The 18314-nt window shown below is 37.6% G+C and overlaps 1 protein-coding gene across 2 annotated transcripts in view; it reads left to right on the top strand.

The window, feature by feature from the left end:
* The window catches only part of galnt13 (UDP-N-acetyl-alpha-D-galactosamine:polypeptide N-acetylgalactosaminyltransferase 13), a 142473-nt gene that overhangs the window by 80081 nt on the left and 44078 nt on the right, over positions 1-18314 (top strand). For both annotated transcript variants that reach the window (XM_058787984.1, XM_058787983.1), the window contains exons 9-11: positions 10115-10254; positions 10581-10679; positions 12237-12371. In XM_058787984.1, the coding sequence (XP_058643967.1) occupies positions 10115-10254; positions 10581-10679; positions 12237-12371 (374 nt within the window). The remainder of the gene's footprint in view (positions 1-10114; positions 10255-10580; positions 10680-12236; positions 12372-18314) is intronic.

Here is an 18314-nt window from a genome sequence, read left to right as displayed (position 1 = left end):
TAAGTTTAGGGTTAGTAGAATAAGTTGACATATACAGTACTTGCAATGTTTCTCATAGTCAGTATGTTGTATGTCCATCAAATCCATGACCCATCAAAGTAAAGTGTTAGAAGGTATTAAACAGACAGCCTACTAATACTCTAATGACTGCTAGTTGACATGTAGTTGCAAAATTACTTTGGGACAATCAAAATTAGTGGGAGAAAAAAAAAAAGTGTTACCGGCAAATTACTTGTAAAACTATGCTCATCTTCCTAAATTATTTGTAGATTCAAGACATTTATTTTAGCTGCATTTTTCCAGATAATGTAGCCTTTGTGAATGTAAAAATTTGGGAGATTTTTTGGGAGATGCATTTTAATTAATTATTTAAAAAAATATACAGTTATGGTTGATTTATTTGAGTAGTATGGCATCAATTGCATTTAGATGGTTTTCTGTATACATTATCTGGCAACAGTATGCTACATTGTTTTTCTGCTCCATCATAATCTTTATGTTGCACCTCAAAAGACAGGTAAATTATTATATTAATATTAATGAGAAAATCCCAGCACTCATTGTCTTAAATGGCTCAGATATTGAAGAGCACAGTGGGCTGCATGTTTCTGCTGCACACCCCAGTATCCTCTAGGGCTGGGATGGGCAACTTTTTCTCCTGTATACCAAGGGGCCAGATTACTAATGCACATCTGCACACCTTTTACACGGTCTTACTCAATTTCCTTTTTATTGAAGGAAATCAAAGTATAATTGATTCAGTTTGTTTTTAAATATATTATTAACAGGGGCGGTGCCAGAGTATTTTGAATGCAGGTGCTGAGGGGGTGCTAGATCATTGACAGGGGGAGCTGGGCAATTAATAGTAAATATGACCAAAACAGGTTATTATTTTTCATATGAATAATAAAATCACCCAGTCGATTTTGAAACATTTTATTACATAGTTATTTGACTCATCACTTTGTTTTTTTTTTTGTTTTTTTTGGCCGTTCACTCTGACGTTAGTTTTGATGAATATGCGCTGTGCAGGTGCATATGTCAACTATTTATGAGTGTGGGAGTATTATCGAGGCACGGAGGCGTCTGCACAATCCCTTGCTTTTTTTTTTTTTTTTTCTGCGGAAAGAACTTAAAATACATAGCCGATCTCTCATTTTTGGATGCGCTTTCTGCCGTCTCATGCAGTCTCCGTGAAATTCAGCGTGTCACAACAATGAACCGGCCCACAGACATAAAAAATAAATCTAGGCCTATAGAAAACTTGAAATGTAGGCTATACTATTATACGAACCAATTCAAATAAAAACAAATATTCTTTAATTATGTAGTCTATATGAAAAGGTGTATTTCTCTATTAATTGCATGTCCATTACTGTGGAGATGGCGACGGCATTCGGCAACTTCATGTTTGAAGCCAACACTGAGAAAGCACTAGTTTAGTAATAAATAATAAATAATAAAAAATGTCTTCTTTTTCCCAGACGCATTAATCATTACTTTTGCAGGTGCTTTGCGGCAAGCTTTATGCACGCACTTGAGCGCAGAATCATTTATAATAGTATGCCTAGCCTATATTAAATGATGGTTTAGGTTATTTTATTAATCAATTTAACATAAACATGCGACTAGTTGACTAGAAGAATCTTTAGTCGGGCACAGGCCTAAGTGATCAGACCTGTGGTTTTTGCCCTGGATAGTTAAATGGATAAAAAAAATCCCATAGAAGGAACCGATCCATTTTTAAAATAAAATGCTATGACATTACGAAAAGTGCTGACTGCAAATCACGTCCTATAGCCTATTGTCATGTAGCCTATTGCTTTGCATGTTATGCATGCGATCAAATGTTTTTTTTGTTAAATATATTTTCTTTATTTCATCATCTTTATTTTTGGGGGTGCTATGGGGTGCTTTGGTCTTTCTTGGGGGGGCTGAAGCACCTGCTAGCCCCTCCCTAGCGCCGCCTATGATTATTAACTATAAAACTTGTGCAGTTATGCTAATTCAGGAGGGACACTTTGTTGTCAGTTGACAGCAGTATTACCCCGACAAGCCAAACATTTTAATTGCATTGTCTGTAAATTTTAAATTTGAGTCGATTACTGTAAACAAATGTACAGAGGTTCTATTTTTATTAGTGGCCTACAGAACATTCTCAAATGTAAGACCTTTAAAGACCTTTTTCAAGACCTGCACTTCACATTTTAGCCTTTAAACAATTTTAAGACAAGGAATGAGTCAAAGTATCAATTATTATATTAATTTAAACAATTATTATCAATCCATTATTATATTAAATTACATATAAATACTGTATATCTCAGTGTCTTAATTGATTAGATTTTTATAATGCATTAGCTTCTTGTCAATCCACCGGAAACAGCAGAAATATAGTGGTTTTCTGAGACAGATGGGAAGCCGCATTCTCAATTACCTCGATGACTGGCTCATTCTGGCTCAGACGGAGGATGAGCTACTATCTCACAGATTCTTTTTTCACAGCCACTTAGAATGCCTGGGACTCAGGGTCAATTTTGCCAAGAGTGCGCTGTCCCCCAGCCTACGGATATCGTTCCTGGGAACAGTTCTCGACTCAAATGAGGGCGGTATTTGTGCCAGAATGTGCACTGGCCATTCAGCAGCCCGCTTCCTCATTCAAAATTGGAGCCTCTCGCCCTCTCAAGGTGTTTCAAAAGATGCTGGGCCTCATGGCCTCTGCGTCTCCGGTACTTCAGTTGGGGCTGCTTCGCATGCAGCCCTTTCAGTACTGGCTGAAACCACATGTTCCGCTCCACGCCTGGCGTCTCGGACACCTTTGTGTCAAGGTGGGCCAGGCCTGCATAGCAGCTCTGGCCCTTTATAAAGACCCTCAGTGGATGGAACGGGACATGGCCTTGGGAATCGTCTACAGAAGGAAGGTGGTCTCGACAGACGCTTCCAACAGCACTGTGAGCCGGCAAACCGGCTTTCGGCCACTGGTTGAAATAGGAGGGTCGGCTTCACATCAACTGCCTGGAAATGCTGGCAGTATGTTTGGACCTTTGTCTTCGTCTTTGTGTCCATTCGGACAGCGTGACGGTTGTGTCCTATATAAATCGCCAGGGCGGTCTCTCCTCGAAGCACCTATTCATTCTGGTCGAGTGCCTCTTTGAATGGGCTCAGTTAAACTTGCTTTCACTGAGAACAACGCATGTGCCGGGCAGGTTGAACCAGGGAGCAGACATGCTATCACAGAGCAATGTCCCCTCGGACAAGGATGCGTTGGCCCTCTGATACTGGCGATAGCATCGGTAAAGCGTTTGGGAGATCTGCAGGCGCTCTCTGTGAGCCCCACCTGCTTCAAATTCGGGCCCGGCTACTCCAAGGTCGTCCTGAACCTAAGGCATGGTTACATACCTAAAGTGCTTTCTACTCCATTCAAAGCACAGGTAATAAGTCTATCGGCGCTTCCTCCATCGGAGCAAGACCAAGAGTTTAATTTACTCTATGGAGTCAATTTAATGCCGAATATATATGCAAAAGAAATTGTACTGCGTTGCTGGCCATGCTATGTAGCTGCATGAAGTTGAAATCGATGTAACCTGAGGATCCTATGGCGTAATGCCCGCTTATATAGCCAGATGGCCCTGCCCATTCTGGCGGGCTTCATCGCCATAGGCTCGTGCAGCTCTGCTGAGCCATTCATTTGTTTTTATTTCACTGCACGAACCAATGGCATGCAGTTACACTGAGTTATTGAAAAGGCTTCAGTCTTCTGAGAAAAAGTTTTCCACTTAGCGCCTTTAAGCAAGACACAGTACTCGTTCCCGTATCTCAGGGAACCGAGGTTACGTTAGTAACTGAGTACCTTTTCATGGTCAGTTTTTCATTTTTTTTTTGCTAATGTTAGTGAATGTTTACATTAGAGTGCACGTCCTACTACGCTGTAATTAAAACTGAAACTAGCGACCTCTCCTGGTTGGAGATAGTATTAACATCATAACCTGAAAGCAATCTTCATGTGACTTACTTTTCAAATGTTTTAAAATTAATTAATATAATCCAGCAGGCGTATACATATACGTTGCCCATCCCTGCTCTAGAGGGTCCTTTTACTGCTCAACCATGAGTTTGTTGCTTTATTTTTAATCTTTTGTTTTTGTGTAGAATTTGAGAGGGTTATTGTTTGGGGAAAGTCACTTGAATGTTTTGTGGGTTGTGTGTGTTTGGTGAGTTTGTTTGAAAGTTAATGAGTTGTTTTCTTTTGTGGAGGATTTTGTTTAACTTGCAAACTTTGGAGTTTGGGTGCAGTATTGCAACTGCCCAAGGACTTTTTCAAAGGACTCCTGGCCTACCCCAACAAGGACATCTATTTAATTTTGTCATTTCATAATTTCATCAATCTGCTCGGCTGTTCTCCTTTACCAAATAGTCTCTTCTCTCAACATCTTTGGTGGACGTTTCCTACTTATAGAACCACACATTGACCATATCTATTGTGAACATTTTATGTGACGGGATTTTGTGTGTTTTGTATGTGTGTAGAGACTCAGTATATGCTGGCAAAAGATTTCTGCTGCTATTTGTTTTCTTGTGCATTTTGACCCTTGACTCTTAACACTATCCAAAAGATTATTTCAGGACTGATTCCCCCTCATCCTCTTATAACAATACCGGTTTAAATAGCTGGAACGGTTACAGTATCTGGCAATATAAGATATGTTGTTTTTTTTCTGCTTGATTAAGCAATTCCAGTAGATAAATTGATCATACGCTTTATGTTGCATCTTAAATGACATGAAAATATATATTTATGTTAATATTAATAAGATAATCCCCACACCCAGTTGGCATATATATATATATATATATATATATATATATATATATATATATACAGTGAAGGAAACAATATTTGATCCCCTGCTGATTTTGTACGTTTGACCACTGACAAAGAAATGATCAGTCTATAATTTTAATGGTAGGTATATTTGAACAGAGTGAGACAGAATAACAACAACACAAATCCAGAAAAACGCATTTAAAAAAAGTTATTTGCATTTTAATAAGTGAAATAAGTATTTGATCCCCTATCAATCAGAAAGATTTCTGGCTCCCAGGTGTCTTTTATACAGGTAAGGAGCTGAGATTAAGAGCACTCTCTTAAAGGGAGTGCTCCTAATCTCAGCTTGTTACCTGCATAAAAGACACCTGTCCACAGAAGCAATCAATCAATCAGATTACAAACTCTCCACCATGGCCAAGACCAAAGAGCTGTCCAAGGATGTCAGGGACAATACTGTAGATCTACACAAGGCTGGAATGGGCTACAAGAACATCGCCAAGCAGCTTGGTGAGAAGGTGACAACAGTTGGTGCGATTATTCGCAAACGGAAGAAACACTAAATAAGTCAGTCTCCCTAGGTCTGGGGCTCCATGCAAGATCTCACCTCGTGGAGTTTCAATGATCATGAGAACGGTGAGGAATCAGCCCAGAACTACACGAGAGGATCTTGTCAATGATCTCAAGGCAGCTGGGATCATAGTCACCAAGAAAACAATTGGTAACACACTACGCCGTGAAGGACTGAAATCCTGCAGTGCCCGCAAGGTCCCCCTGCTCAAGAAAGGACATGTACAGGCCCGTCTGAAGTTTGCCAATGAACATCTGAATGATTCAGAGGAGAACTGGGTGAAAGTGTTGTGGTCAGATGAGACCAAAATCGAGCTCTTTGGCATCAACTCAACTCACCGTGTTTGGAGGAGGAATGCTGCCTATGACCCCAAGAACACTATCCCCACCGTCAAACATGGAGGTGTAAACATTATGCTTTGGGGGTGTTTTTCTGCTAAGGGGACAGGACAACTGCACCGCATCAAAGGGACAATGGCATTGAAGTCAGCCAGGGCATTGAAAATGGGTCATGGATGGGTATTCCAGCATGACAATAACCCAAAACACATGGCCAAGGCAACAAAGGAGTGGCTCAAGAAGCACATTAAGGTCCTGGAGTGGCCTAGCCAGTCTCCAGACCTTAATCCCATAGAAAATCTGTGGGGGGGAGCTGAAGGTTCGAGTTGAAATGTCAACCTCAAAACCTTAATGACTTGGAGAGGATCCTCAAAGAGGAGTGGGACAAAATCCCTCCTGAGATGTGTGCAAACCTGGTGGCCAACTACAAGAAACGTCTGACCTCTGTGATTGCCAACAAGGGTTTTGCCACCAAGTACTAAGTCATGTTTTGCGAAGGGGTCAAATACTTATTTCACTCATTAAAATGCAAATCAATTTATAACTTTTTTTAAATGCGTTTTTCTGGATTTTTTGTTGTTATTCTGTCTCTCACAGTTCAAATAAACCTACTATTAAAATTATAGACTGATAATTTCTTCGTCAGTGGGCAAACGTACAAAATTAGAAGGGGATCAAGTAATTTTTTCCCTCACTGTATAGACGCATGGCTGGTTTGAAAGTAGCTTTGGGTCTCTGGTCATTTTAAATAAATGTGTTTTAGACCCAACAATACCCTTTAAAAATAAATACATAAATAAATAAATACATGCATACATACATACATACTTACATACATAAATAAATAAACCAGCACTGCGTCTGAGGCACCTGTCAAAGTTTTGTACAAGAATACCTATGAAGACTGCTAATTCACACTATTTTTCATACAATGAAAATGGTTATTCATGCAGTCAAGCTATGACAAGAACAAAACAGCACCGTTAAATCAGTGTTTAAGTAGTCCATATGATTCATGGCCAATATTACATTATTAAAGGGTTAGCTCACCCAAAAATGGAGGGTCAGAGAGCTCTCAGATTTCATCAAAAATATCTTAATTTGTTTTCCGAAGTTGACATGAGGGAGAGTAATTAATGACAAAATTTAAATTTTTGGGTGAACTAACCCTTTAAGTTTTGCGTAAAGAAATCTTCTTATAAAGAATAAGTGATTATTCACAGAAGAATCTCTATTGTTTTGCTATAAATCTCAAGTCTCATTACAAAATGTGCAGGGTGCACAAGTTTGGTTCATGTGTGTTTCAAACCAAATGTGATGTGCCAGAAATTTTAATGAGATTTGAGAGCTACAACAAAGATGTTCTGTGAATAACAACATGCATTTCAGTTTGTTAAATTTTAACTTAATATGGACTTCATGTGGACTGCATTTATGATTATGATTTTTTTTTTGCCTAAACTATTCTTTTAAATGTGGACTGAGCTCAGAGGGCAGAGATAGCACATAACTTAGACCCAGTGATCACATCTGAGAGCAGCTCTGCCTCGAGGCATCTACTGAAGCACACAAGATCATTTATCATCTGCACCACAGACAAAGAGAGACAGAGAGAGAGAAGAGGTCACAAAACACAGCAGCAAATATCAAGGCAAACATAAAGAGAGAAAACACTAGACTGAGGAAGAAATGCAGAAAGTCAACACAGCAGAAAGACACAAACATCTGACACTTCAGCTGTCGGCGTGTGCTCTGATCGCCGAGGCCTCTGGGACGTCAGCAGCTCTCTCTGTGTGTGTGTGTGTGTGTGTGTTGTGCAGATGCATTATACCCTCTCTGCAGAGTAATGAACATAGAAGAGACCACCCATCTAGATCATCCCAAAATGTGTATGTTAGTTTAATATGAATTGAAATGAAAAACAGAGAATTAGAATTTGGTTGCTGATGGATTTGAATGTGATTAAAAATATACATATATACACGCACAATTTTACTGTAACACTGGAATAGGCTCTGGTATCCGCGTGACCTTCAAGAGGACAAGCTGTTTGGAGAATGAATCGGTGGAATTTTATTCCATCAATTTATATAAATTGAGCATTTACTGACAAAAGTGATAAAAAGTAATGTTGAAGCTCCCTCTAGTGTCTGTAGTGAAAGATGCGGTGCTTTTGAATTGAGACGTGAGATTTTTCCATGACTGAATATATGCCATTGCATTTTATATAATTAATAATTAATATACATTTTACACCTATTCACAATATCTTTAACACTTTTTTAATCATTTTATACTTCATTCATAGCAAATGACACACTGTTTCACACACTTGTGGAAAAATAAAGGCATGTGTACTATACTTTTTTTGGCCATTTGTCTTGGAATCTCTTCTGCTCCGGTGTTCTGTTTTCTATTTTTTTGTGCCAGAGCGAAATTTAAACTTGGGTCTCTGGTGCAAGAGTCTTAGTTTTCACCACTGAGCCACAGAAGGGAGTTGGACCCAACAGTCAGACACGTGCTTAAATTAACTCAGAAGAGTTTATTTAAGTCATATTTCAGCAATCTAGAGCTGTAAAAATTAACCAGCACCAATTAGGAAAATGTATGTAATAGATATAGCTATGCTTTTACAAATAACAGCATTAATACAGCATTGAAGTGTAATCATTGATGCAATGTGTAATTTTTGCTTTGTAATGTTTTATTTTGACCACTAGAGGTCCCTATAGTACTCTCATGCCAAACTTGTGCCTCTTGTAATAAGTGCTATTGTTGTCACATGTGCCTCGTTCTGGGCTGTGTATTTAATCTGATCACTTCCTTTGAATCTTCATTTGGTTATTGTTGTTCCTAAGCCAGTTGCTTCTGTAAATCTGCTCTAGTTAAGGACTATACTTTAAAAGCCTTTTGGATGAAGCCTTTTTTGTTTTTTTTTTGTTTTTTTTTGGGTGACTTTTCCCCCCGAGTTTTTGTTTTGGAGATTGTTTTTCTCCTTTTGGATCTCTTTTGGACTGAAGATTTTTCTGTTTTGTGGCTTTTATTAAGAAAATTATTTTTGTACCTTTTTTGCTGTTTTTGTTAGACCTGTTTATCTGCGCTTCGGAGAACGCCATATACGCTGAAAAATTTGTTGCTCGACTACATGGCGTTTCGTGGTAGTGATCGCCATGAAGCTTTGAAACCTTTGCAAATCTCTTTTCTTTTTTTAAAGAGTGGGTCGGATCACGTGTCACACTGAAACCAGTCAATTAATGATTGCATACCAAATCATGACAAATGCTATTTACATTGCTGTATAGACACATTTTAAAAATTCATAAAAAGATAAAATCAAATAGTTTTCTGCAAACTCCACCAGATTCTTATTCTACATCTCCCCATGTACCACTGTGGTGATTTTCTTTTTTTACTGTATCATTTTTTAATAATTGCATACCAAAATCATGACAAATGCTATTTACATGGCTGTACAGACATTTTTAAAAAAGTAATAAAAGGATAAAATCAAATATTATTTGTCTGAGTGTCGTCATCGATTTTGGTATGCAATTATTAAACAATGATAGTTTGTAGAAAACAATTTGATTTTATATTTTTATGAATTTCTAAAATATTTCTATATAGCAATAGAAATAACATTTGTCATGACTTTGGTATGCCATTATTTAAAAATGATACAGTAAAGTAGCATGAAAATCACCTCAGTGGTACTTGGGGAGATGAACAAGAATCTGGTGGAGTTTGCAGAAAACAATTTGATTTGATCTTTTTATGAATTTTTAAAATATGTCTATACAGCAATGTAAATAGCATTTGTCATGACTTTGGTATGCAATTATTAAAAAATGATACAGTAAAGTAGCATGAAAATCACCTCAGTGGTACTTGGGGAGATGCAGAACAAGATTCTGGTGGACTTTGCAGAAAACAATTTGATTTTAAAATTTTATGAATTTGTAAAATATGTCTATATAGAAATACCATTAAACAAGAAGTGACTATGAAGTGTTTTTTTAATCAGCCTATAATTATCTATTAATTGACTGTGGTTTCAGTATGATACGCGATCTGACCCACTTTAAAAAAAAAAAAAAAAGATTTGCAAAGGTTTCGAAGCTTCATGGCTATCACTACCACACAACGCAATGTAGACGAGCAACAAAATTTTCGGCGTAGATGGCGTGACCGCACTTCTCCGAAACGCAGATGGCGTGACTGCAGTGTTTACTTCGGGTTGAGTATGGATCAAGGTCTTCCAGTTGCTTCTGTGAATTCCTTATCTCTGTATCTGTCCTCTTCTATCTCTTCTTTTCACTGATTTGAAAGGCCATTATATGATGAATGTTATGTATGTTGGTTGTGTGTGTGTTTCTCCAGGTGTGGTTCGGGTGGATTATGGCGACGTTTCTTTGCGGAAGGCTTTGAGAGAATCACTGAAGTGTAAACCCTTCTCATGGTACCTGGAGAACATTTACCCCGACTCTCAGATTCCACGCAGATACTACTCACTTGGGGAGGTAAGAGTTTCACTGTTTTCTTGTTTGACATGGCCATTAATAATCAGAGTTGTTAATAAATTGCTTCAGTTTGTCATTTTGCACACTAAATGTGCAGCTTTATGTGTGTGGTTATGCCAAGACCTCTGCAATACAAAAGTTTCACTTCCTGCCCAGCCAGTGTTGTTCTTGTGTTGAGCAGTTAAAACTTTTCACCAGTTATATTTTCTCATAAAACCCAAGGACATTCAACTATATAAAAAAAAAGATGACTTGCACACAGTGCTTGACTAAAAAGAACACTGCATTTTATGAAACCCTCAGACTTTGTCCTTTTATGTTATTAGATCAGAAATGTTGAGACAAATCAGTGTGTGGATAACATGGGCCGTAAAGAGAATGAAAAGGTTGGCTTCTTCAACTGCCATGGAATGGGTGGCAACCAGGTAAGAAAGTTGTAAAATTAAAGGGTAACTGTACAAATAAACTTAAATGTAACATAAAACTAATAAAAAATCTACTAAACAGGGCTGCATTTCTCGATAACGATTGATCTTAGCGCTTAAGAGCGTTTTCTACGAGTCATTTTACGAGCGTTCGTTATTGTTTCACGTGCATTTCCTAAAAATGCACTTAACACAATTGCACGTAGCTGTGCTTTAAGTGCTACTTAGGAGTCGCTATCCGTTGGTCAAGTGCTGAAATGTCAATTTATAGAATGGCTTGTATTTGTAGTACACGCTCGTTTATTGAAATGTTAACCTAATTCTGCGTTCCAGACAGCTCAGATAATATAATATAATATAATATAATTTACATTTAGTCATTTAGCAGGCGCTTTTATCCAAAATGACTTACAAATGAGGACAATAGAAGCAATCAAAACAATATGCAAGTGCTATGACAAGTCTCGGTTAGCCTAACACAGTACACGTAGCAATGTTTTATTTTATTTATTTTTTAAAGAAAAAAGTAGATAGAATATAGAAAAAAGTAGCCTAGTGTTTTTTTTTTATTATTATTGTTTTTTATTTATTTATAAGAAACAAGTAGATAGAATAGAAAAAAAAAAGAAAGCTAGTGTTAGTTTTTCAAGAAAAGCTAGCAGAATAAATATGCAATTGATAGAGGGTCAAGTGTCTGTGTGTGTGTGTGTGTTTTTTTGTTTGTTTTTTTTTATAAAAAGAAGACAGATAGATAAAATAGAATTAGAATAGAGAGTGCTAGAGTATATAATATAATACAATACAATACAATATAATATAAGTAAATATAATAAGTATATAAGTGATAAGCATAATATTAATCTACTATATATAATAATATTATATTATGTATTATATATATATAGTACATTAATATTATATTTGTAGATTAATATTATTCTATATAGTATATAATATCTGTAGAGACATTATTTATGGGTCCAATACATGGCTGGTTTTCGTCATTGACAGAATTATTATTATTTTTTCTTTTTCTTTTTCTTTTTTGAATTTATCCCTAATTTTCCCAGTCTTTGAAGCGTGTTTCCTACATTATTTCTTTTATTGTTTTTTTTTTCCCCAGTCATTTAATTTAAATGTATATTTTTTTGTTTTCTGCCATTTTTTATTATTTCATTTATAAATTCATAAGAAAAAAAAAAAAGTAATAAAGTGTACAATAAAGTACAATCAAAAGCTTTAATTATAATCACATTTGCACTTGAATAAAGTTACAGGTGTAATCTGCCAACTGTCCTGCAGGTGACCTCATAATTCTGTCTTCTTACGATGCACGTAGGGCTTTACGATTACTCCAGAGTACTCGTAGATCTACAATGATTTTCAAGTGCTACTTAAGTTACGATGCTTTTGGGAAACAGACCGTAATATTAAGATCAGTCGTACGATCGTTTTTACGAACTTCTTAGGCTTACGATGCTTTTGGGAAATGCAGCCCAGAATAGTTTGACCAAATATATACAGTAATTAATTCCCATCTGATTAATCTGTTTGCAGGTGTTTTCATATACGGCCGACAAAGAGATTCGAACCGATGACCTGTGTCTGGATGCATCGCGGCTTAATGGACCTGTTGTTATGCTGAAGTGCCACCACATGAAAGGAAACCAGATGTTTGAGTACGATGCAGAGGTACATATCACACAGAAAATATCACATACCAACAACATCACTCTTGTACACCAAAAAGTCAATGCAATAAAAACATCAAATTACACATAGGTTCCCTTACAAAAAAGAAGATACTTCAAGTGTGCTGTTAGTACACTTTTTTTTTTTTTTTTAAGTAGAAATAAGACTTTGTTTTAGGTCACTGTTTATGTAATGAAATATATAGAATAAAGTATAGTTACAATATATATTTTATAGTTATACTCGGGGCCGGCCCAAGCCTTTATGGGGCCCTAAGCAGAATTTTATTTGGGGGCCCCTCGGTGCCACCAGTATGACTGGTTATTGTCAAAGCTTGATTATTCACACACTATAAATCTAACACACCCATTATCAGTGTTTGTTGTAGCTGTGTTGCTTACATCATATCATTGTTTGCCTGGCATGTTTTTACCCTTCTGTGATTTTTAATTGTAACAGTTGAAAACTTACAAGACTGGTCAGGTGTTAATTTGCACTTTAACATTTAAAGTGTTAAAGTAGTAAATGACATACTTAATGTGGTGTGTTGAAAATTAGCTAAATAAACCAGCAGACAATGCATTTACAGAACAGAATGTCATTTGAACAAATATTAATCGAAGTTGTACTTTTATTACAAGTCATACTTTTTTATAATAAATATTAAACACAGCAGAGAGCATCTGTACATATAAAACAACTCTTAATCTGTATCTAGCTAATTGAGGCATAATGATATTGTAATATAATAGCAAAGACCCAAAATGTAGGCTAAGGTATGTTAAACTGTTATCAGTTTATGAAACAGAAGCTTATTTTATTACACAAATTATACATACTGTATATATATAATATTATATTTATAATATATATAAAAGTTTTTTTTGTTTTTTTATTCAGGAAAGTTATTTTTACACAGAAGACAAAAACTTTAATGTAAAATTAAGTAAAATGTTATATTACATTAGGCTATATTAAGATGTCTATTTGCTGATGTTGTGATGTTCAAACATGAACCCTTAAACAAAAAGATACCCTACCTAGGCTATGCTAATTAACTGGAGGTTGGGGTGGTCTGATCTGATCAGGGGTGGTTTTCCAAAAGCAATATGGTCGCAAGTTCTGTCGTTACCAATAGAGTTCAATGGAAATAACAACCATAGTTAGCTAACGATGGTTTTGAGAAACGCACCCCTGATTTGTGCCACCAAACCCCATGTTGAATTTGTCACCCCTTCACCCCCAAAACACAACTGATTTTAAACCTTTGACTCGCCGCGCTTTGGCTGAGCCAGAGAAAGACTCGCTCAGAAAAAAAGAGACTCGCTCAGTGCTTTTCATATTTCATAACTGATCAGTGTTTTCAACCGAATAAGACCTTTAAATACACTTCAATTAAGTAAAAAATGCATTTAGTTTGTTAAATAGGCTACACACTGATTTCTATAGAAGGCGGCAATAATATTCCTTTCAATTAATGTTAATGGACAACGTGTGTTTTTCCTATCAAATACACATTGTGTAGGTTACTATAAAGTTTACTATGTTTTTCTCCCAGCTAACTGGCCACTTTCATGTATTTCGGGAGAAATAGGTGAATTTACGTGATGTTAATCCGACAGATCCATACGGCTCAACATGGTCATTATTGTGCCTGCATGACACGTCGCTATGGAAATAATAAAATTATATGTATAGATTATTTAATTATTTAATATTGCGCTTTCATATAATTACCACTGTCCATTGACATTTCACGAATTAAAATAAAATAAAATAAACTGTATTTTCATGTAGGCTACTCTTGGGGGCCCTCTGGTGGCCACGGGGCCCTAAGCAGCCGCTCAGTTCACTTATACCTTGGGCCGGCTCTGGTTATACTATAGTTATTGTTAAACTACAGTATATACTATTCAGTGGCGGGCCGTGCATTTCACACCTAGGCCTTCAGTGGCATCCTACATGAATTAATCCACCTCTTAATACATAATGATGCCACGGCTATAGAAACCATAAATAGGCTATTATACATAAATGCAGTATAACAGAACATTGCATCACAGACAGGTATATTATGTAGCGAGAATGAATGCTATTACTAAAGCTAGAAACACAATTAACAAAATTCAACAAGTTGCATCATCTCTAACGTTAGCTGAAGAATTAACCTAACAAAATGACACAAATATAGTCCACCCGATGTTCTTACAGACATTTATTAACTCAAACGTATTTATACCTTACAGTTAACATTGGTATAAAACAAATAAGGCGATTTACATGTTTTAAAGTTGACCTAACAATTTAATGAACTCTTAATGCTTTTCGTTTTCACGAGTCTCCCCGCTGGTCTTGCCAGTGTGCTGCGGGAGGAAAATACGGGTTAGCACGGCTTTACCGGGAAAGCAAGCAAGCAAGTAACATTAAAATAATTCATACAATACGATGAAGAAAAGTGTATACATGTGTTTTAACGTACCCGTATGACTCTCATCTTCACGCCGAGTCTCCCCGCCAGTCTGCCAGCAATGTTGCGACCACGAGAAAAAAAGACCAGTTAAAACAGCTCGACTCGGTAAACTGAGATATTCGTATGGAAACTTAAACCTGGCTTTATATCTTGCAAATAACATCAGAATACAACGCATAAAGCAATAAAAAAAGTCAAAAATGAAATTTTACCTACCATAGCGGTTTTTCATCTTCACAAGTCTTTCACAGATCCGGTGCCGAGGAGATGTGTGGTTGCTGTTTTAGTATTTAGATTTACAGAAGGCGAATATTTTTCAGAATGCACTGGAAATCTACAATAATACTCTGTACACAGCATATATGGTAAGAAACCTGAGAGACAGTAATAATACTGTGAAAACAAAAATGATTTACAGTGATGCTGTTTGCTAGCTTTGACTATGCTCTCTGACCATCCAATCAAAGGACGAGAAAATGCTGATGTTATCGTAAGCCTGCTAGATGGCCCTGGTGCTGCCAACTCGAAATCTGATTAGTTAAAGCAACGGTTTCATTGCCATTGATTTTAAGCTACAGACACCTGCACTGTTGATTCTGAAGGCCTTACTGTGCATTCACACCGCCGCCGGCAAGAGCGTCAAAGTGGCCGGAAGTCATTCATTTTCAATGTGAGCCGGCGGCGAGCTCCAGCGAGAACTTTATGGTAATGAGTTATGACGCGGTTTGGCGGCAACCAATCGGAATGTAGAAGTCCTCCGATTGAGAGGAGTCCAGAGAACACAGTCCTGTAAACTTTGGTTCCGACCACATTAGTTCCCAAGCATTTTCACGCTAGAACGCTTGTTTTTCAGCGGGAATGCAATTCATTTGCTCAAAACAACACCGATTTGACCAATTGACATTTATTGGTTTATTTTGTTAGTAAACATGTAACTATAATTGTTGTAACTATAAAGTTCTTTCCATTGATCAATTTCTTACTTTCACAATTAAAATATTTCATGAGGTTAATTTATACCTTACTTGTGGTCAGTCAAGATCAACATCCTTGTTTCCTTTTCGGCTCCTTTAAATACAAGACCAAGCGATCGATCGTCAGAGCATCAACAAATATTTCTACAGCGTCGTTGGCAGGGCGGCCAGAGTGAATTTTTATGCTCTCGCCAGCGGAGGTGTGAACGCACGGTTAGGTAGATTTCTTTGACCCTGGCAACACGATTGCTGAAATATGATTGGATAAAAGCTCCAATATAAACATACACTAGTGGAAGCAGCGCAACCAAGAGAAAAGCTATGGAATGAAGAGAATAGACTATTGGAAATAATTTAATACACATTCATGGAAAAATATATTAAAACTAAGTCAGTGATTCTGATAGTGTTTATATCTAAACACTGACGGCCCACCACTGACTAAAGTACACATGGTTTATACTAACAAGTGTACAGTCCTGAAAATCTAAGAATTTATACTCATATAAATTAAGCCTTATACTCGTACTTAATTTTTGGATCAAGATATACTTAAGAAATGTTTAATTTAGTTTTCTAAGTATACTTGGCTTGTAGTTGTGTTTACTCTTTTGATAGATTACCCTATTAAATACTATGTTCTCACATATTGACATCTTTGAGGTTGTAATCTAGCATATATTTTACATGCTGTTATAAACTTATAGGTTTATAGTAACAAGTCAGCTTTGTAGTGACAAAGAGTAACTAGTACATAGGTAGAGCTAAACCTTTTTTTTTTACACACAGTTCTATTAACCCACATGGAAACAGAGAAACATTTGGCTGATTTTATAAACAGTTCTTTCAAGGTATGAGACCATTGTAACACTTGATTCATACCGACTTCTTCTAAATTTTATCACAAATAATTAGTCAAATCAAATTAAAAAAGGAGCAAGTATTTTTTATGTAGTACATAAATCAAAGGTATAAATCCATTGGTATTGTACACAGTTCACTGAAAGTCCACTTAACTTTATCAAAATGATCAGAATCAGAATCAGAAAGAGTGTTTATTGCCAAGTATGCTTGCGCATACAAGGAATTTGTTTTAGTGTCATAAGCTTCCAGTTCACAGAGACAACAACTGTTAATAAGGTGGATTGCCTTTGTGCCTGGCTGTCCTGGTAATTGGGGCTCTGTAGCGCCGGCCAGATGGCAAAAGTTCGAAAAGGGGATGACTTGGATGTGAGGGATCCAGAGTGATTTTCTGAGCCCTTTTCCTCACTCTGGATGTATACAGTTCTTGAAGGGTGGGCAGGGGGCACCGATAATCTGTTCAGCAGTCCAAACCGTTCTCTGTAGTCTTCTGATCCCTGATTTTGTAGCTGAGCCAAACCAGACAGTTATTGAAGTACACAGGACAGACTCAATGACGGCTGCGTAGAACTGTTTCAGCAGCTCCTGTGGCAGGTTAAACTTCCTCAACTGGCGAAGAAAGTACAAACATTGATGGACTTTTTTTACAATGGAGTTGATGTGAGTGTCGCAATTCAGGTCCTGAGAGATGATGGATCCACAATTATCTCCACAGTTTTGAGCGTGTTGAGCTCGAGGTTGTTTAGACTGCACCAGACAGCCAGCTGCTCAACCTCCTGTCTGTAGGCAGATTCATCACCGACCTGGATGAGGCCGATGAGTGTGGTGTCGTCTGCAAACTTCAGGAGCTTAACAGAGGGGTCTTTAGAGGTGCAGTCGTTGGTGTAGAGGGACAAGAGCAGTGGGGAGAGAACACATCCCTGAGGGGCACCAGTGTTGGTGGAGCGGCTGTTTGACATGAATTTCCTCAGTTTCACTATCTGCTGCCTATCTGTCAGAAAGCTGGTGATCCACTGACCGATAAAGCTAGGGACAAAGAGCTGTGTTAGTTTGGTCTGGAGGAGTTTAGGGATGATGGTGTTGAAGGCCGAACTAAAGTCCACAAACAGGATCCTCACATAAGTCCCTGATTTGTCCAGGTGTTGCAGGATGTAATGCAGTCCCATGTTGACTGCATCATCCACGGACCTGTTTGCTCGGTAAGCAAACTGCAGGGGGTCCAGCAAGGCTCCAGTGATGTCCTTCAGATAAGCCAGAACCAGTTTTTCAAGTTTTTAGAGCCCCAGGTCTGTAGTCATTAAGTCCTGTTATCTTGGGAACAGGGATGATGGTGGAGTGTTTGAAGCAGGAAGGGACTTCACACAACTGCAGAGATCTATTGAAGATCTGTGAAAAGATGGGGGACCAGCTGGTCAGCACAGGTTTTCAGACAGGCTGGTGTCACACCGTCTGGGCCTGGTGCCTTCCTTCTCTTGTTCTTCCTGAAGACCTGGCGCACATCTTCTTCACTGATCTGGAGTGCAGGAGGGGGGGAGAGGGGGTTTGCAGGAGATGTTAACGGTTGTGTAGAGAGATGGTCAGGGTGGGTGTGGGGGGTTTCAAATCTACATTCAGGTCTTCAGCAAGTTGTTGATTCAC

The sequence above is a fragment of the Onychostoma macrolepis genome, chromosome 09, assembly GCF_012432095.1.
Source record: "Onychostoma macrolepis isolate SWU-2019 chromosome 09, ASM1243209v1, whole genome shotgun sequence".
Classification (NCBI taxonomy): Eukaryota; Metazoa; Chordata; class Actinopteri; order Cypriniformes; family Cyprinidae; genus Onychostoma; species Onychostoma macrolepis.
This window is presented reverse-complemented; position numbering and strand designations above follow the sequence as displayed.